Here is a 22037-nt window from a genome sequence, read left to right as displayed (position 1 = left end):
GCGCAGCCGCGCCGTCGCCGCCGCCCATTCAAGCGCCGCCGCCCGTTGCTCCCGCCGACCTTGCGTCTCCCTCGCAACCGCACGAGGTTCGCTGGCTGCTGCCCTGCGAGCCACACACCCACCAGTCCCATCTCACTATTACGTACACATTTCACATTTTCTGACAACACTTGTTTGGTTTCAGGAAAATCTAACTTAATTCAATAAACACAAGCTAAGAATTTCCTTAATAATTTTTTTGGTGATCCATATGCCAGTCATTTTATGGCTATGCATGTGAAGGTCATTTCAGTGACCAAGCATATAATAAGTATAATTTTAAATTATATAAGTGTTTTGTCAATAAAGTGAATGGGAGGTATAGGTTGCGGTTTCTGTTTTCGAAACGATTATACTAATTTTCTTCATTGGAAATTGCTTATCAGGCCTAGATAATAGAGCAAATGATATACCGCTCTATATGCACTTTAAATGAAACATAGAAAGAGCATTCGATTTTAGAGGTTTACGAGTGCTCGCATGACGTGGAAAGCTCGCGCCGATGTTATTGCCACATTTTTGTGGGTCGAGGGTCGTGATGGGTTTTCGAAATCCAGCGATTAGAGGTTTAAGTACTGTGGTGTGTTCGGAGGCTGCGGGGCCGCGGTCCAGGCGGGGGATGCTGCGCGCGGTGCGATCAATGAGGCCGGCCCCCCTTCACCCGCCTGCTACCCGCACACCAGCCCCCGCTTTCCGACCTGACACCTACGAATTCTCGAACTCGAACATTAACTTCCATGGTATCAGCTGACTGACGTGACAGACGCAAATGAAAAAGGGACATCGTTGGACATTTTGTGCTAGTGTCGGGACGAGAGGTTTTGTTTGAGCCATCCTTCGTTGTCGATCATAGTTAATTCAGAGATTTAAATTGCGATGTATTTGAAATATATTATTCAAATGTAATTAATATTAAACTTGTTACTTCAACAGCATATCTTTACTTGATGTTTCCAACCCGGAGTTAGCGCGTCCCAATGACTGAATTATATATTTAATCATCGATGGCTAGAGGCTTTGGAATCTAGATTCTATCATAAGAATTTGAAGTATGTGTAACAGTAAGCATTAACTCTACAACTATCATCAACATTATTTAATAATAATTATACAGCAAGAACCAAAGGCAAGAAAATTATCGCACATGTCCTATATTTTACGTCCGAAATATTTGAATTGTAAGTACTTACAACACAACAGTTAGTCAAATCATTTTTACTTTTGTTACTAATTATGTAACAGTATTTTTTAAATACAACGTCAAAAACTATTAAACAAAGTTACTATTTCACGATATTTCTCATTAAATTTGAACTTTTTAAACATTCACATTAAATTATCACATAGTTAATAGTTATGTATACATACATACATATAAAATCATACGTAATAAGCCAAAGAAATCCCTTAATCCCTCAATAATTACACAAGTATTTCAAACGTGAACGTATACGTATACTCGTATGTGAAACGTATTCCCCGCTCGAGTGGCACCGAAAGAGATTCTTGTCACATTTACTATCAGTAGATTAGAAGTATCTAAGTAAAAGTGTACGTAAATAGTTAAGTTGAGTAGTAACTATAATTGTGGTCAAATGTTTTGAAATTTCGCTGGCGCTCTTTCTGTCATTTGTTTTGTAAGGGAAATTTGATTTTGTAAGAGAAATGCACATATACACGCCGCTAGGTTGGGAGCTATTAATCAAGGAAAAGTGTTGGTGACAGCCAAGGGGCTGGCTGTCACTGACACTTTTCTTCATTCACGCGACATTACTAGCGTGCTCACTCGACACGCTTGTTTCCCTTCTAAATTAATTTATATGAGACATAGGTATTTCATTATTGTACGTTTTTAATTGAAATGTGCCTGAAGTCAGCATTAACATTTAGCACATCATTTAGTACATCATCGGCCCAATGGATACAAACATGAGACACTATAAAAGTTTATGCTGATAAATAAATATACAAATAAAAAACGCGCTTACAAGAGTAAAAGACAATTTATGAGTTTAACAGTTATTCGTTTTTATGTTTGTAGCAATATTTATCGTTAAAACAAACGAGGCTCCAATTGTTTTATCTTTGTTTATTACTTTGGAAAGTAAAGTAAAGTTAGTTGGAGGTCCACTCACTGTAAGATGCGTGAGAATAATTTAAGGAAATAATTGCAATATAGGAACCATTAAGTCATAAATGGAAGGCTGAAAAGAGCTTGTAAAACTTTAAGTCATAAATGGAAGGCTGAAAAGAGCTTGTAAAACTTTACTTCACCGGGAAAACATCATAACAGCTATAGGTACGATTACGAGCGTACCTTTATGTACTTCATGTTAATTATTATGCTTTTGATAACTTAAAAAATTGCTTAAATGAAGTATTATAGCCTTTTTGAAAGTATTTTTTATCTGCACTGCCTTTTCCCATTTCATGTAGTTTTAGTCCTGGTCCTACGGCGGTAGAATATTAATTAAATTTCTCGAAAATCTTTGTTTATTTGAATACGAATATCTACGCTTTATATTACTAAAACTTGAATAACATTTCATTGTTATAGTTTGGTGTGATTCTAGTGCCTAGTAAGCATATATTATATAAGTATCCAACATAAACCAAACCATTAACCGACTTGAGAACCGTCATTAATTTAAAAGCGGTACGGGAAGCAACAATGAAATCTGGAGTTCACGATCCAGCACTCTCTTTATTAGGCGCTGGATATGTATGGTAAATGGCAAATGTGTATCCAACCAGGAAGTTTTCGAAACTTGAGCAGAGAAAGCGCCAAGGAGCGGTTACAATAGAGCACTAAGAACAAAAGCGTTCATTTACTAGAAACTAGGCGAAATAATGAACGTACTATGGCTGAGTGAAATGTCAAATTAAAGGTTAAAAGTTACGAGTGCATGGCCTCCGACTCAATAGAATAAATCTGCTGCACCACCTTTTTTAGTTGGCTAGCGCTAACGTCGAGATTATGAATGATCATATGTTTGACACGTCTTTTTGAAAGAAATTCATTGCGTAAGCTAAGTACTTACCGTACACAGTTTGATACTTAGTAACTAGTTACTTAGTATTTTTTTCAGAGTTAGTCAATGTTGAACTGAAGAGTGTTAAGCATTAAAAAATTAAAAAGACATTTTGGTATTGGCTTAGCAACTCTATTTTGTTATTGTCATGCATGTGAAAATAGCAAAGAAATCTTGTGAAATTTTACTATATCGTTATTTTCTTCCTTCATTCATTGCCCAACTCGAGTAAGAGTTTTTGATTTAAATTGCCGGATTTCAAATTAATTTCAATTTGCGAAAGATTTCTTTCTTTCTATTATAGTCACATACATAATTCTATTTCATAAGCTTGTATACCAAGAAATTGTATACAAAAATTTTTTTTAAAAGATTCATTTTGTTGTCCATCTGTTGAGTTCCTTGTTGAAATCACATTTTGAAATACTTAGCATTGCGGAGAAGGACGTTAGTGTATCTTTCGTCCAGAAAAAAAGTACAGTGCAGGTGTGAAAATATCTGATAAAATATTTGGATATAAAATATATAAAATATTTGTGGTTTTATATACAAGTTGTTTGTACTGTTGATAATAAAAATCTAAAACCAAGAATGAACGCTTTAATTTGATAGTAACTCAACGCATGCGTGCAGAGACAACAGAAACTCTACTTTTTGACTTGAATGAAGTTATGAATAATTACTTCTGTAAAACATAAAGAATGATTTGAGATCGTGGGAATGTTTGTGACAAGTGACATTTCTAGTTTTCATTTGTTATCGGCCGGATGGTAGATCATAGAGAAGAAAAAAGATGAGCGACATCATGAATATCATAGATTTAGAAGGGCCCCGCGCGCGCGCGGAATTCTGCTCTATTATAAGTACTTCAAATTTAACAAAAAAGTACAGTAAGTGCGGTCAGTCAACTTTAACGTTAATTTTAACCTGGGCTACCGTCGTTTAGACAAAATGACACACTTTGCGTTTTTTTGCTGCGAAGGTTAAAGTTAACGTCAAATTTGCCTGGTACTCGTACAACCAAATCTAAGTATAATGTATGTTTTTTAGCTAGTAATTATTAGACATTCGATATTCTGAATATGAAAGTTGCGCCTTCAAATAAGTACATGAGAACTAGATTCTAATTAAAATATCTACGTATAAAGCTAGCGATGATTACCCTATTACTTCTCTCCTTCATTAGCCGCGTCGACGTTGCGTGATCAGTACCTGATTGTAAAACAGAATGAGTACAGAACTTAGATATTATTTTATATCTGCTCGACCAGGCTCGACTTGGCGTTTTTACAGGTATACAGAGAAATAACAAAATTAATGTCTACTTGATATGAATTTAGGGACCTAAAGCGTATACAAAATGTTGTTTCTGTTTAAAAAAATAGATAACATTTGTTTATTAAATAGTTAATTCAGAGAGAAGACACAAGAGAAACAGAACAGACAGAAGAAAGAAAACTTATTCAGTGATGAATCGTAATTATATACAGTCCATGTTAAAACTTTTTACTTAAAAATGATTAATAGAGTGGGTTGCACCAGTTTTTGTCTAAATATCAAGCGCGCGCAGGTCAAATTCAACGTGAAAGTTGACGTTGATTTTACGAGTTTCTGAGCACGTTCAAGTTAACGTCAAACATGACGGTGCATCCCACCCTTAGTGTTTCAGTTCAGTATTTTCTGCACTTTTATGTTTTGCTATGACCGCCGCAAATTGTACATTTCACGCGGCGGTCTGCAAGCTACCATTAATGCATTCTTGCAGATTACCTCACCGCGAAACCGACCATGCAAACTGTTACACTTGTTTTTCTAATTCTGGCGAAATTCCATAAAAAGATTCTTATCTACGCGTTTATGTGTATAGCCGCTAGCCTCATTAGGTCACACAGTCCGTTACACTGAAAAAGTAATTATAAGTAAGGTGTGCTGATTTTCTATGTCATACTTGAATGCTACTAATTTATAACATTCCTAATGAGTAAAATATTATAATTATTTTTCGGCAAGATTGTGTGAATACAGAATAAGTTATCATCATTAACGCTATCTATATTTATTATTATATCTATTAAATTTTATAAATTTCATAGTCGTTTAGCGTTTTATGTAATTAAATTAAACTATTGCAATTATATGCTTCTTACATTTGCGTGTTCGTTATTTTACTAACACACGTTTTTTGTGGTTATGTTGAAACAGCAATAAGTATATATTTTTAGTCGTTTTATATCAAATTCTGCAGACCTACCTAGATTAAAAATTAATGTAAGGTACAACTATAAAATTGGGAGTCCATTTTGATGATTGGAATATTTCATGGATGGGAAAAGGGATAGATCCTATCATTAATATTGAATTGCAATTTTATGAATGTACGACCGTAGGTATCCTTTCAAATCGGCAATATCCTAAAATAATGAAAGTACAGAATTGAAGATTTCCGGTTCTTTTTGTCGTGACTTCGTTTTTTTTGTTAGAAGTCACGTCTACAATATCTGCGTCACAGCCTCAGCATATTTTTTGTCCTTATGATTCGAAGTTTTAAGACATCGTGTCATACATATCTATCACCCCCGTTGAGTAGATGAATTTTTCTTTTATTTTTATGTGTACCTAACATATATTATCTATATCTTTTAATCTTTCTTTAAGCAAGAATTTTCTCTATCATCTGAGCGCATGCCCGGTTTTTTCTTCAGCCATAGAGCGTCGGATCAGTTTTAGCTTTTCTATATTTTCTTGTTCACTTCACATGGTCATCGGCATCCTTAATTTTATTGTTGACATCTTTGAGGACATCAAGTCAGCCCTAGTTCCTAGTTAGTCCTAGAGTTTTCTCCCTTTTTTCACAATGAGGTGGAAGCGGCATAGACAGATGTTGTTTGTTATATTTATCTTTACACTGATTTTTAACTCGAACGTAAAAGGATCATTCCTTTCAAATTTTAACAAAGAGAATTTATTTTGATATCCGACTTTAAAATAATTAATCTAATTAAAGCAGAAATAATGTCTATTTTAGAAACGATTCCTTCCTCAAGAAAAATGACGAATCGTAATGACATGACGGCCGCAGCAGTCGATGTCTAGGAAAAAGTGTTATTTCTGCTCTATTATCATTTTGCGGCAGTGTGACCGGAGCAGCTGGGTCGCGCTGATTACTTATTGATGACTGCGGCCCAACTCTCGACTGCTGATAAATTCGGACCAAATTGTATCATTTATATTTAAAAAATCGATCAGGTGCCGCTGAAACTGATAATAGTGTTAATGGCTCAGTACCTGAATACTTTCTAGTTCAAAGAAATAAATACGAAATTTTGTTGCATATCCTACTTATACTACGAAAAGTGTAATTATGTATATACACTTATACAATGTTCTGTCTGTCGTCTTAATTGATAGTCTGTCTTTTATATGAGCATATTTTCGGTGCAATCACGAATATTATGCCCGATAAATCCTGTTGAAGATTCCGATTTGGTTTTATTCTCCAATACAGATGTTTATCTTCTTTGTTGTTGCCTTTCAGCTCACATGCTCTTCGCTTTTTATTCTGTAATCGTCTCGTACGACACCACGCCACATTAGCTTGTAATTATAGGTACGTCTTATAGCTCTCTGCCGCTATTGATTTTCTGTATACAATCAACAATTTCACATAAACCGCACTAGAACTTTTTTATTTAAATTATTCAGACGAGAGTGAACGTTTATAGATTTTATCTGTATAATTTAGACATTTTATGGGATGCCAATGTCAATAAGATACTTTCCATTTATGCATAGGCACACAGACAAAATAGTAAAACAATAAATTGCGCCTGTATAAAATACAGATCGAAGAAAATATGGAACTTCAAAAGGAAAAATAAAAACGACTAGCTTTATTGGCTGGAAATTGAATTTAAAAATAAGTAATCCCTTATATCTCTTCTATATCTCTCATCTGTTTTCCTCATATCGTAATGATCAACTGATTGAGCTACTATATGTGTCTACTAAGTACAAAACAGTAATTTAGGCAACTTGGCGCGTAGATCCCACTCTAGAAATAAGATCACTCCGGATCACCTTGGAAGTCCTATGAGGCGACTAAGGGGTAAAAAGGTTAGAGCTGATAGAATGATGAAATGTAAAGGTTTCGAGACATCAAAACCTGGAATGCAAACGGGAACACGCGAGGATAAGAGAGAGAAAGAATTATCTTCGCTCAACTTAGACAATATAAGACATAATCTTGATTCGTTTAAAAATTCAAAACATCTCTCAATTAATGCAGCTGTCGTAACGACCAAGTGACGGGAGCGTATAATCATAAGGGCAGAAACCGCACAGCATAGTGTACTATGCTGCAGCGAAAAGCGGCGTGCTTCTTAACTTATCTACTTTTGCAACAAGTCCGTGACAAATTAAACAAATCTATAGAAGAATATCCCAAAATATGATATGGATTCTTATAGCCCATTAAGAGGCTATACTTAATGGGTTCTAAGTATCAATCACATTTTGGGCTCATCGAGTGGCTACTCGAGGAGTTGTATTAAGTTTTGCCCGCGACTTTGTGCGTTAGACCTTCAGCAATGTAATTTCTAATCTATTGAAAACCCCATTAAAACAGACAAAAAATATTCTTACTGAAATATAAGTACTTAGTATTTTTCATATAGTAGATAAATTCCAAATACCCTGGTATTTAGTATTTATGATATCGAAAGAGTATTTTATCCCGAAATTATCAAACAATCATGTTAACGCCAAAAACCTATGACGTTATTTCTACACAATTTATATTTTAGTTCTGTGGTCCGAAGTCGTACTGGTATAAATTTCTCTCGGCGCACCCAGTCACTCTCCTAACAAATGGGAATATAATTATGCAGTTAAAGACCTCATAAAAGCTGCTATTTTGCCATGAAATGCTACAGTTTAAAGCTTCTGACATTTACGAGGCTGAATAATTCGTAAAATGTAACTTCAGATTTCTTCAAGTGTGTATGACAAATAAAATTAACAATGAACGCTCCATCAGGCAGATTATAAAGTTAATATTATTGCTACAAGGTATTCAATAAACTATATGATTTACATACTTTTACACACATTGTTGTAAAAAGAAAGGCATACTTTGAATTTTTATTATGTATACAAATATAATAAAGAGGTACTTTCTTGTTAGAGAACTTCCATTGACTCTGCAAAGCTTATTGTCTCTTACTCGGAATTGGGTGAACTTCTCTGTGCACACGCCAAATATGGATTGGAGCCGGGTTCTCATTAGCGCCAAACGAGAAAAATGACGCTTACCACGTTTTCCTTCTTCAGACGTAATATTGGTAAAGTAAACTAACATTCCTTATAGATTATGCTTGCGTAATCGAGTTTCACTTTGAAGGGTGAGGCAATCAGAGGAATTCCAATATTGTATGTTTATCTTTAAATTGATAATTTTCTTGTTACTCAATGATATATAGAATATTTAATATTCATGTCATTGCAGAGTTGTATCCGTTTTCACACTAGAGTTGTATAATGACATAACTAAGTTAAAAATAATTCAGTTAGTAATTCATTCACAAACATATACTTTTGCCAGACTCCTGGTTACGCCGTTGGTTACGTGTTATCATCATCATCAGCCATTTAAACGCCTTCACTATCGGGTCACAGGCCTTCTTTATGGATGAATAAGGAAGGCCAGTGTTCACATCAGTGTATCGACGAGTCATTTATCAACAGTATAAAGATTTTTTATTAAAACTGTTGGTGGACAATTCATTACGTCGTCATTATGAATGCAATGACTATGTACATAATTATAGTTTATATCATAAGATTAGACCCTGAGCTCCGATGCTCTACCGTTGGGAAGAAACCGGGAATACGCTTAGATGAGAGATAGAGAGATATAGTAAGAAGTGCTACAAGATCTTACATCAATATTTTAATTAAAGAAACGTTATTATGCTTACCTCTATCGCTAACTCAATTCAGAATAAATAGCTTCTGTTTTACGTTTTATAGACACCTTCAATAATTGAATTAACTGTGAATGCCCGCAGCATGACAAGACGGAAAGGTGGATAGGTACTAGTTTTATCGCGATTATTATCTTTGCGTAGAGAATTGGCATCGTGGAACTTTCACTGTCTTTCAGTCTGTCAGCACCTTTAAATATTTCGTGGAAAGTTTTCAATCACGTACAGTAAAATCGCAGTACGCATTCCTCTTGATAGCGAAGCCAGAAGAAGTGTTACGGAATTACCTAATTCAATTAGAAATGTTGACCTGGCTTCATACTGACACATTTGATTCTGTGTTCTTTCTTGTCACTAGAGCGAGTGCGTTGTCGTGCAATACTTCTGTTATTTTCGCGGAAAATTTTTATTGATCGAATACGAAATTCCTCTCGAATAGATGACACAGATATGTGAAACTTTCTTGAAGATCGAATGGTGGTCGGTGTCAAGTGCGATTATGGCCAAGACAGTGGCAGGGCGGCCGGTGGCGGCGCGGTGAGAGCGCGGCCCGGTTGCGACCGGTCGGCCCCACTGCCGGCGCGCGCGCACACGCCGCTCTGCGCCGCCGACGTCGCGACGCTCGTGTGCGCTGCGCCCGTCTCCACAGCCGCGCCACCGCATTTGAACCGTTGCAATCGAGTTTTACAACATTGCGAATTCTTGAACGATGGACTAACTATGTTTTGCATCAGTGTTGGACGTTTATAACAGTGTTTGGTTGACTGTAAATGCGTGACTGAAGTACTCTTGTGTTCTATTTGGAAATTTGGGTGAGTGAAAATTTCACTTGATATATGCGGTGATTTAACTCGTAAGGTGCGATGTAAACAATGTAAGGTGTGTGGTTTAAAATTATGCGGGTAAGGTCAACAGGCGGGCGTGTGCGCGGGACCTAATGAGATTAGAGGCCGGTGGCGAGGCTGCGATCCCGCGCGTCCCAGCCGCTCACCCGCGTCCCTCACCCCTGCCCCTGTCGCAGCTCACTGCCTCACTGCCCGCCTATCCTGCACCCTTTCCTGTTTTTCCGCCCGCCTTAGGAACTTGCTTTGTCTAACATTAAGTTATGACGTTTGGTTACTGAATTGAAATCTGTGTATTATTTTAGATTCAAGATAAAAGATAAATAAATAAACGGCTTCACTAGAGAAGAATTGACATTTACATTAAATTCCTGTTTGAAATTTTTCTAGGTACAATAACATTTTGTTTAAGGAATACCTTTGTATCTTTGATCTATACATTATATTGTAACTAATTTAAACATATGATTAATGATATTTTCTGACAATAGTAATCAAGTAAATTAAAGTCAAACAATATAGCGGTTTTTTATAACTTTTACCTATTATTCTAATTAACTCTAATATGTATCTACACTGAATATATATCGATTGATGTGATCATTTTAGTTTATATTTGATGTTGATCAGTGAGGTATACTGTGGTAGTTAAACATCTAGTTGGTGAAGTAACTGTGAAGAATGAACTCATCGGTTATTTATTTTTATCTCTCGTTCGTTCCGTGCTATTTGTCATTCCGTATTATCTTACGAGATTAAAGATGGCTTCACTATGGAAAAAGAATTGACATTTTAACAATCCATGTCTCTTCTATAGAAGATTAAAAACAGTTTAAATAAACAATCGTATTCTTAGATAATTTATAAGATTTTTTAAAATATAAATAAGTTCGAGAGATATAAATAAACGATACTATATTTTTATACATACATAATATGCATTTTATTATATAGATGAACATCCAAGATCCAGATCAATCTCTAAAAAAGATTATTGTCCACTTTGACCTGACCGGAGTTCGAAGCCGGGGCCATGTAACACTCAGGCATGATGATTTATTTATTACGCCACAGAGGTCGTAAAAAATAAATATAGCTATATGGACAAATCACACAGATTGAGTTAGCCGTACAAAGTAAGTTAGAGAGAGACTTGTGTTATGGAATACTAACTCAATGATACCACGTTTTATAAAATATACATAAATATGATTATTTATATATCCAAGACCTAGGTTAAACTGAGAGAGACATTGATTAAAAATACTTAATATTTTAAAAAAAATAGGCCATAGGTTATAATCATAATGTAGCTTATTACTTAATTTTCCACAACGACGACATTTCCCACACAACAAATATTATCAAATGGCCGATCTGCTCACGAGTGAAAGCATCCACAGATACCGTGACCCGGCCGCTTTGTTACCTTAATTAGACGATTTAAATTGGATAATCATTACACTCAGGTGCAAACTTTCCTCTCGACTTTGTTGTTGATTAACGAATATTTACTTCCAATAAGTCTGCAACTTTCACTCATCGGTCAAAATATTGATTGTAATTGAATAATAAATAGGTGTTACGTTTCGTTATTAATCTATAATATAAAGAATTCGGACGGCTATTCTTGCCTTCGGACAGTTGAAATTATGAAATTTAAAATGATCAAGAAGTTTTATTAGATTAAGATAATAGAATAAAGGTTTTGAAAAAAAAATACGTTTTAATTATGCAATAATACCATTTGCTCATATTACCATATCATTTTACATTGTGACTTTCTATAAGGTATTTTTATAATTGTCGTCAGATGATTCGACAAATAAATTTTATATTCAATAATAATTCAATTAAAATATTATGCTTTTGAAACTCTGTGATTGACTTAAGAAAATACAAGGATAGAAGGCAAATATGAAGTAAACTGAACTTATTCAAATGGAATCTAGTCTGATGTAGGTTGTGGGGGCTTGGCTGGCGTCAGTGCAACGCTGTTAGTATACAAATGTAACCACTTGGCATTTCGCAGTACCATTTGCATAGTATTTAACCCAAGGTGTTGAATAAAGTAAACCTTTATTGAAAATAAATCTCTCGAACAACGGAATCATCGATTCCATTCATGATTTGAATTTTTTAAGTATAGTTTTCGATTCAAATCTAATAGTAGTCATTGGCCTGGGTCAGATACCAGTTTGTAGCGGTCCAGCGATGGAATTCAGAGGTTAAGTCATAGAAGAATGACGTCACTTGGAATATATTGAATAAGTCACACAAAGTATAAAATAATCACATCACACAGTATATAAAAGTAAAATTAAATAAAAATAAACTCTCATTTATTCAGACAAATAGTCCACCAGTTTATAAATTAAATTAAACAATAAATTATAAAACTTATTCATTATTATTGATGTCATAAATTAAATAATTAAATTAGTCTGTCATATCAAAACATAGATAAAGCTTCAAGCTATGAAAAACAAAAAAGAAGAAATATGTTTTCTGAAACAATAAACTGTATTTTACTTACCTACAATAGGTACATACCTATTGTAGGTTGTATTGTATTGTATTGTTTGTAGGTAACGTAAAAACTTTTACCTTACTGTGATATTACCACGTCAGAGTGTAGCACTAAAATATGATATAAGCAGCGTTTTTTACGTTGCAATGACAGTTTTCCATAACATGATAAATGTTATTGTACCATGGATGGCGTATGCTGATTCTATCATCGGGGCTGACTGAGCTTCCAGTGATCCCCAATCCCCCAGTAGGTTTTCACAAACCCACACCTTGTAAGACGTTCGTTCTCTTAGGACGAGCGGTATGTCTGATGTCATGACTCCCGCCCACCGACTGCTCATAATGACCATTTAAATATTATTTTAATGAAGTTTTTGCTATATGATCCCGCATAACGACATGATTCATGTAGTTACGCTTCATAGATTTGAATTATAGATATTTTAGAACGTTCATTTGGAAATCCTTTCACTCAGTTAGTACCTGAATTATTTTATTATATTCGAATAAATTATGACCAAATTTGCGATGAATTGTGAAACTAACGTACCTAAGCAATGAGTTGGCTTCAGCGAAAATTTTAGTTATCACGAAAATAAGAAATGTTGTGTTTAATATTATTTTTCTTACATGTATTTTTACTTAATTTAGAACTTCTGTATGAAGGTTTTTCTGAAACTTTAGGTACCTAAAAGCAAAATTTCAATGGCATTGTATAATGTTAGTAAACATTTGTGAAAAAGCATATTGGGTAATCTGAATGCTACGTGCAGCATTCAAATTACCATTTCTATTTCATTTACATAACACAGTCAAGGAAAAATTAAAATTGATAAGAAAAACGAGAAAACGATTCAATGTAATCAAATGGAGATCGTCGTTTCATTTATCATAAGGAGGACAGTCCGATTCACGGCCCTTTAATCGATTATGATGGAAAGATTCAACTCTCCAATTTTCTTTTCTCGATGATATATCGCTTGTCTAAAATTTTCTAAAGCAAATTCCAAAACTTGATGGTTCCTTTATCTCGGATAATGATATTCACTTTGTAAGCTCGTGGGCGATATTGCTCAGCGGGAGGCCGTCTTATTAAATTTGTTGTTTTGCATCTATCTGACCAGACACCGGACGTTATAGGTATTAAGATTTAATAAAGAATACAGTTATTATTACGTCTCATTGTGGCATTTCCCATTCATGTTAAAATGAGTTATCCATTTTTAGATTGCGTGGTTCTTGCCGAATATATAAAGTGAATATATATAACCTCTGGAGAGAATGGTAAATGAAATTTGTTTTTTTCTGTTATTGATAGCCTCGCTCTTAGTGTACAGAAGAAAATTCTAAGTTGAATCCCACGGAAACGGAGGAGTCGTTACGCAGTCGTGGGATGATATCAGTACCTACATATTGTTCTGTGTTCGTTTAATATTATAAAGCATGAGTGAATCTTCCATTAATTTTGGCTATCAGCAATCGTGATGCTCCGCTATCGTCTGCGCGCCCTCTGTCGGTTGTTTTCGTCGACACATATCTAGATAGTGTCTGGACCACTCGCCTTTTGTGGGACCGCTTCACCAAAAGAGAAGATTTTATCCGGCTTATTTCAATTTCGTGTGCGATAAATATAAAAGAGGACGACCCTTGATGTGAGGAAAGTATTTTAGCGACATCGTAGATTTCCCACGTTGATTTGTTGGCTTATTAAAGGAGTTCTTTTGTCTGTTTGTATACGCTGAATGTTTATTACACTTTGGCTTTTTGTTGTAGGTTATGTTAAATTTTTTAATTTCAGTATCATCTACTTAAATATAAAAATAAAATATTTCAATTCGGTGACTGTTAGTTCAGGTAACTTACCTATCCTACTAATTTCAGTATGATAATTGTTAATTAAAATAAACAAGTTACATAGGATAAAAGTAATTAATGTACTAGTATTACACACGTACATACCTCGTATGAAATGCGAATGATTAAAATTATTTATAATTTACCTATGTAGATTACGTCTATACGAAATTTAAAAAAAAAGTGATTTAACGACTAACCTATTTAAACAGTCGCCAAAATTATTAAGGTAGAAGAGATTTTTATGAAATATGAAATCAGAAAAACATATAATCAGTAAAACTATTTGCGCGCTATTGAAGTCAAAGGTTCGAAAGTCAAACAAAACTGCCAAAACTGTTAATACATAAGGTTTTACGTTAATATTTTTTCTATTTGCAAAGGTATCATCTTTTACACCAACGAAAAGTTGTTAAATCATTTGCAGCCAGCTTTACCTGTTAGGTTCGAAATTCAAAATATTGTATTTTATTTCAGGGATCTCAGTCTTCTAGACTAACTCTAGTCTAGAAGACTTGGTTACTCAACCAAGAGTTGATTAAGGTTATTGTAAATATATATTTACCAAATATAACGTAGAATTTTTACAGGTAAAATATGCCACAAAGAGCTGGACGCAAATTTAGCAATACCTAAATTATATCTATAATTATATACTAAATTATATATATAATTTACTAGTGTGCGTGAGTTGGAATATACTCGTATGCATGTAACTTTATCATTTTATCATTTACTGATTGATTGGATTGAAAAGAAATACATCAATGAAACGATAACACGAGAATACATGGCACATAAAATATTTTGATCAGAATTTGAATCTATTAAGAACGTGGTTATCATGTTATGAAACAATTAGGTGGTAATTCCGTAGAAACGTCTCGATTAATTTGAAGAAGGCGCACGAAATTCGTTTAGTATTGCAAATTTGCAGTTACTCAAGAATAGAGCAATCACCTCGCAGTTTTATCTACATTGTTACTTGCATAAATCCTGATACGACAAAGTAAAGTTTTAATACTTAGATACGAGAGTAGTTAGTTCCTAATTCTTCTTCTTATACACATAGTAAGATTACCTTGACGGACACATTTATACCTGAAGTACATATAAACTTACATATAAAATCTATGCTCATAATTTTATTAACACAAATATTCATAACCCTGTAATAATATAATTACTACCTACTTGTATCAACATTTTAAATATTATACTACGTGTAGTTGTGTAATAAGTTTATGTTCTATTATTATTAAAACATATTTCAAGTATTTTTTCTTCATATTGTCTGTACAAAGTAATCTAATTGATTAGATATTATCTTGCGTGCAATCGCTCGCCAATTGCTGTTGCAAAAACTATTAAGTAGTGTGTATTTTTGCCTTTACATGCATTGCATATTTGGCTCAAAGAATACAAAGCAAAACTAACCATAAATACTATTCTTTTAATTTCTGCTTATACGAATAGCGTCCCACCCAAACATTACATTTAATAAGTCTACATTTGTTTTAGAGTAAGTATATTTATTGTTCATTAGAAATAGCATATCGTTACATCCTTATCCTTAAACATTATAAAAAAGATGACCCCCTGTCGCGTCTGTCTGTCTGTATTCGATAAACTCAAAAACTCCTGAGGATATAATTTATTATGGTTTTACACAAGCGAAGTCAGGACGGGTCGGTAGTTAAATAATAAGCCTAGAATTATTTCTATAAAAAAATACTTTAAAATGCATAGATTTATATTACATCTCTAAGTAATATGCATTATAATAATTAAGTATTATCGACTGCTTGATAAAATCTCAATGGCTATTGAACTGATAGCAGAGTTTGCATAACAGATAATGTGAAAGTGATAAATGTTATCTGAGTATGATATCAGACCTTTCAGACTTATTTCTTTACTCATTGTAAAGGCTGAGTAAATGTGGAAAGAGGTATTAAGTGCTAATCACTACTTGTCGTGATAAGAATAGACAACAATCATGGTAAGTTTCAGAAGACAGTTTTTTCAGCAGTGGATCTGTGGTTACCATTAGAAAGCAACCCAGTCAAACCGGTGTAGTTTCCGTCCCGTCTAATGTGCTAGAAATGACTATTTCTTTATTTATTTAATTCATGTTGACCCACTGCTGGGCAAAGGTACTACTCCATCTCTTTCAGTATTCCCTCTCTGTCTTTTCGATTTTACCTGTTAAATGCACTGGTCCACCAATCATACTGTTGTGTATACAAAGATTAAAATTGATACGATCCAGAACAAAATATTTCTGAAATGCTTGATGCATTCCAGAAATATTTCTTTCTGTTACATTTTTTTTCTTGGCCCTCCAATGCGACTTCAACCTTACTTATACATTCCATTTTATATTCATTTGTATGTAAAGAAAACAACTTAAGTTATAAGGACATCATTTTCCACTTATCTTCGGTGACCTCGTTCTGAGACAATCTCTAAAAACAATGAAAAATTGAAACCACACTTAAATGTGACTTTAATAATATCTATTTACGTACTGTTGCTTAACCTTCAGAATATGACTGATATAAAATTCAAGAGCTGTTTTAAAAAACAATGTTATTTTTCACCCAGTTGTGCACGCTCTGTGTAATTGGCTTTACGTTTTATTGCGTTTTAAAACATACCTACGCAAGATGTCTGCGGCAGTTGTAAAATACCTGCATGTTGGCATGCATTTTATTAAAGAAGCTTCCTTTCCTTATAAATCTGCGTTTTAATGAAAATGTATTTAAACATTGCCGTTATTTATTTCAACAATTCCACAAAAACCGGCAAAACGGCAATGGAATATTTTACTGGCAATTAATTCGTAAGTAGTGAGTATGCATCTTGCGAGTTTCTTAACAGTTGTACTGTATTCAGTATGTTCCTACAAATGAAATACAAAAAATATTTGATCACAAATTATTTCATTGATGTAATGTAGTGTAGTGATGATTTACGCAAAGAGAAAAGTTTCATTATTAATAGCGTGCGGATTACGAATAAATTTATATTTTATGAACTATTATGACGATATTACGACATATCGAATAGTGGAATAACGGAATTCCACATTAATCTCACGTATCGTGATAAATACGAATACATTTGAATATTTATATAAGTTGATGTTTCTAAAAGTATGAAAATTATTATGAGATAAATAAGACAATCAATCAATAAGTACATACATATACTTAATTAATTTAGTAATTTAATTCAAGCACATTGAATGACTATATTATAACATCAGAATTGAAACAGAGAAATAGAGGAGAGTTTGATATTGACACAGATTTCTATTCGTAGAATACAAATACACAGTCAGAATTTTGTTAGGAAGGTTCAAACCGTTCAATTACCATAGTCATTAGTAATGAAAATTGCATTTAAACGGCCTTTCAACAAATAAGCATAAAACGAACATGCGATGACTGCCAGTACCTAATTATTATCTTCTCATACTTAATAGGTAATTGCTTTCTTGAATTTAATTATTCCTTTAGTTCAGTTATTACTTTTTACCACTTTGTTAGTACTAAAAATTAATCACATAATTAGAAATATTAAAATTGTGACTGCAATAAATTGTTTAATTAGTCTTTTTATGTACAATATACTTACCGACACGTCTATCCAATTCGTATATGATAATCTCTTTGGAATATCCGTTATTCATACAATTACGCTTTTGAGTATGCATAATTTCGAAGCTTTGAATAGCGAATGTCCAATTAAGAATGTAGTACCCGTGTATGTACCGTTCACATTATGAAGACACCGTTCCAATAGATGTGACCTCTCGTATTGTAGTAGGTTACGGTGTAAAGATTCAATTATGAGATATCGCTAAACAATACCATTTGCGATGCAACGTTTCTTTGTTTACGCAGCGCCTAACAACAGTTGGAAGGAAAACGCTGACTTTTGTTTGCACTCATTTTGGAATTGTGAGCAGCGAGGCCATATCTGTACAGTCTACTGCACATTGACCTACCTAATGTATTTGAAAATTCACCTTTTTTGCCGCTGAATACAGATTAACACAGGGTAACCTGAACTGCAGTTCATTGTATGTCATGTCATGTATGTGATCGATATGATGTATTTACTCGAATTGAACACTTGAATTAACCCGGAATTGTAAATGTGGATGTTAGTATGTTTCTATTAATTATACTTTAATTGCTATGGTATTCGTATGCGTTAAATTTATTCTTGCCCTGTTTTGGTATAGTTTTCATATTAACATCCTTGTAGCTAATACATATACAGCATATTATAAATGTTATGTATGACCAAAGTTTTGTAAATTTTTTTAGAAACCGCGCGTTTATGTTTTCTACAACATCGACTTTCATTAGCTTATGAATTTTGCACAGCAAAATCGCTGTCATTATTATAAATTTCATTACCATACAACTACTCATATCACGAAGCGAAGATATCACGTTTCGCAGAATCCACGGTGAAATGGAGGCTTAATTTGGAAATTGTCGAGAGCCGTGAGAATTATTGGCACTGGCCCTTTGAAACGGGACACAGGAATAACGGTCCTCAGCCCGGGGCGATATGCTAATACGCCGGTTCTCGACTGCTGACGATGCGAGACGCTGCGCCAGCGCCGCCTCTGGTACTACTAACCTACATCCAGTTCGGGCCATGATGCGACTGTTTGTGGTCAATACGTTCCCAAACACGCTCGTTATACTTTCATATTGATCGACGAAAGTTCTCAACGATCATGCTTAAGTTGGTAGGCGGAAAATGTAGGTGTAACCATTGACTATAAAAACATGTTTTGATTATTTGTTCAAAAATGAATATCTTTACAAACAGGTTTTTACTATGGCACATAATACTAAAATGTAAATTAAAAAAGATCAATGATAAAGAAATTATATAAAAATAATTTTAAGCTTGGACTCTGCATGCATGTTTAAATGCAGTATAACTACGTATGAAAGAGAGAGGCTATGCGCTGCACACTTCTTGCATGTCATCACTCATACGCGTAAAGAAAATCAATATAGGTAACTAGAGTTTTAGTTACGTATGCTTATCAAGATTTTTCTCTTGCAGATTCATCGCGTCTGATATCGGTGATTGAAATAGGCGCGGGCGCGCGTTGTACGCGGCATGGCGACTGAGGCGGCAGTTGAGGACTTTGTCACCATTGTCCCTGTTGGTGAGGGCCGACCAGCGGTGCGGGACTCAGCCTTCGTCACTGTCCTTACTGTAGGAGCCGCAGCTGGAGCCGCTGAAGTTATTGTGAAAAGGCCAAAAGGAGAGAGACTGGGACTGGGTCTAAAGTTTGAGGGTGGTTCTGCAGCTGCAGAAAAAGTGAGAAGGTTATTGGTGCAATCATGTGCTGAAAACAGTCCAGCTGCAAATGCTTGTGCACCATGGGGAAAATTAATACCTGGAGATGAGATTTTAGCAATAGATGGGGTATCGGTATCGGAATTGACGAGAATAGACTGCGTACGACGGCTAAAGGATTCAGATGAGTCTTTGACGTTATTAGTTCGTCATTTTACTCCTGATGGGAAAACAGATAAAAATAAATGTAATACGGAAATCGGCAGTAATTCGGGGGATAAACAAATTACAGACATATGTAGGCCAACTACATTACCGCCTCCAGTACCCCCTCGAAAACTTGGCAAAAAAAATTCATTCAAAGACAAACCCACTCTTCATACTGTTGGAGAGCAAAATGGCGTAAACAATGACGGAAATATGATCAATGAAAAAGAACTTAATGGACATAACGGTTATAATACTTTGACAAAATTATCTCGAAAGTCTTCCTTTGACAGTCATATCCACCGACAAAATAAAGAAAGTATTGCATATCTTAAAAAAGGTTCTCCTGAAGAAGTCCGGCGATTAGTGCGTCGTCTGTCAGATGGTAAAGCAATGCCCCCAGAGGCAGAAGTTTACATTGACATACTTTCTAATGAGTGGGAAAGATGTGTATTGTTGGCAGACGCGGAATCAGACGACACTGGCAGTTCAATATCTACGGTGGTTGATAGATTGGGTTCCATAACAAGTTCTGTGGAAAACAGCATTCCATCTACACCTACGATGCAACCCAAAACGATCGATATACAGAAAGTATTAAATTGTATTGAAAATATTGATTCCAATATTTTAAAAGACATATCTACGAATAGATTTCTAGAACGTCCGGTCGACAAACACGAAATAAATAAAGAATTGATAACTTCTGAAACAATTAAAAAGGCGAACGTTATTAGTGGTCAAGAAAATAGTTCAGAGCTATCTGAAGAAACTTTATTAACAATGCAGAAACTACAGTTTCACGATAATAACAATAATAATACTATAGTCAATAATAAAACGAAAACTATTGAAACAAATATGGCAACTGAAACAAATACGAGTGAAAATAAACCAGATTTAGTCCCAGAGAAGCCTAAGCCAATGCCTAGAAATACAAAAGTGGAGCGATCAGCCAGTGAAAAGAAACCGAGAACAATACCAGTACCAGATATACCTCCACCGCCGGTACCAGAACCTCTATTGACTCCCACAAAGAAGAATTGTATTGAGACATGGTTGCAGCGATCTGAAGCGGAGATGAATAATGTAGATAAGATAGAGGACAGTATTGCACCAGAAGCTTTGCCGAGGCTTATAGATTTTGTGCCTAAGCCCCAGTTTAAAGAGTGCGCCGAGCCACCCCTAACTAGGCCCACCGCTCCTCCGCCGCCGCCTCCGACAGAAACGAGGGAAGATGGCTCCGGGGCTTCACTTGACACAATTGGCGAGCTGGACGAATCAATTGACGTCACCGACAATGCGTAAGTATTTAATTTTACAATTTGTGCCATTGCAATAATAGTTTATCAACTACGGCTTTTGTGTTTTAGGTCTGTTATAATGCAAATATCGGTACTTGAAAATAAGTAGACATTTAAAGAAGCAAAATAAATTAATATATCAATTATATATAATCAATGTCTTCGAAATATAACAGCAGTTGCAAGGTAACTAAATTATGGATCTGCACTTATACATGTTAATCATTATTGAGTTAGATTGATAAAACTATAGATTTATTATATAATATATCTATGACAAAAAAAAAGTTGTTTAACGACAAATGTCGTCAGTCACTGTTATTTGAAATTAACGGTGAAACAAATGAACAGCGCAGATTACAACGAGAATTGATATGTTTTGCAGAAAATAATCAATTACTGGATTGTCTAGGCGCTGAAGATGATGGTCCGGCATTTAAATATCACCAGCTCAATCAAACTAAGTCGCTCTTGTTATTGTATGATGTAACTTAAACAAATGAATACGCATTGTGTCTGTCTCGTGTCTCCATTTATCATTACTCCATTTATTTATTTGGCCCATATTTTGCGGCGGCCATCTGACGTCAACCCTCATTGGGAACGTTTTCGTTGCCTATCATGGTGTAATAAATTCCAATTTTGGCCTTTGACTAAAGTATTTTTAGTCAAACCTAGAAGTTCCTAACTTTTCAGTCGAAAGTAAAATAATCTGTTTCGGGCTTTGTCTTGTCGATTCTAGAAGCGACTGGCAGACTCGGTCAAACGTCGACTGTACTTGTAACACGTTTAAATCAGTTTAAACCAGTTTAAACTTGTGATGTTCATGCAAGCAAGCTATGGTTTCTCTGTAAATTATTTTATAATTTCATGGTCAAACCCTGATTTCATTAAATTGAGTTTTGA

General features: G+C 34.7%; 1 protein-coding gene across 1 annotated transcript in view; it reads left to right on the top strand.

Moving 5' to 3' along the window:
• The first annotated feature begins 9401 nt into the window (after window positions 1–9401).
• LOC128681060 (uncharacterized) overlaps window positions 9402–22037 on the top strand; it is a 41477-nt gene continuing 28841 nt past the window's right edge. The window contains exons 1-2 of the mRNA XM_053764619.2: window positions 9402–9864; window positions 19381–21131. Coding sequence (XP_053620594.1) covers window positions 19438–21131 — 1694 coding nt within the window. The 5' untranslated portion in view covers window positions 9402–9864; window positions 19381–19437. The remainder of the gene's footprint in view (window positions 9865–19380; window positions 21132–22037) is intronic.

This window comes from Plodia interpunctella, chromosome 2, assembly GCF_027563975.2.
Source record: "Plodia interpunctella isolate USDA-ARS_2022_Savannah chromosome 2, ilPloInte3.2, whole genome shotgun sequence".
Taxonomy (NCBI): Eukaryota; Metazoa; Arthropoda; class Insecta; order Lepidoptera; family Pyralidae; genus Plodia; species Plodia interpunctella.
This window is presented reverse-complemented; position numbering and strand designations above follow the sequence as displayed.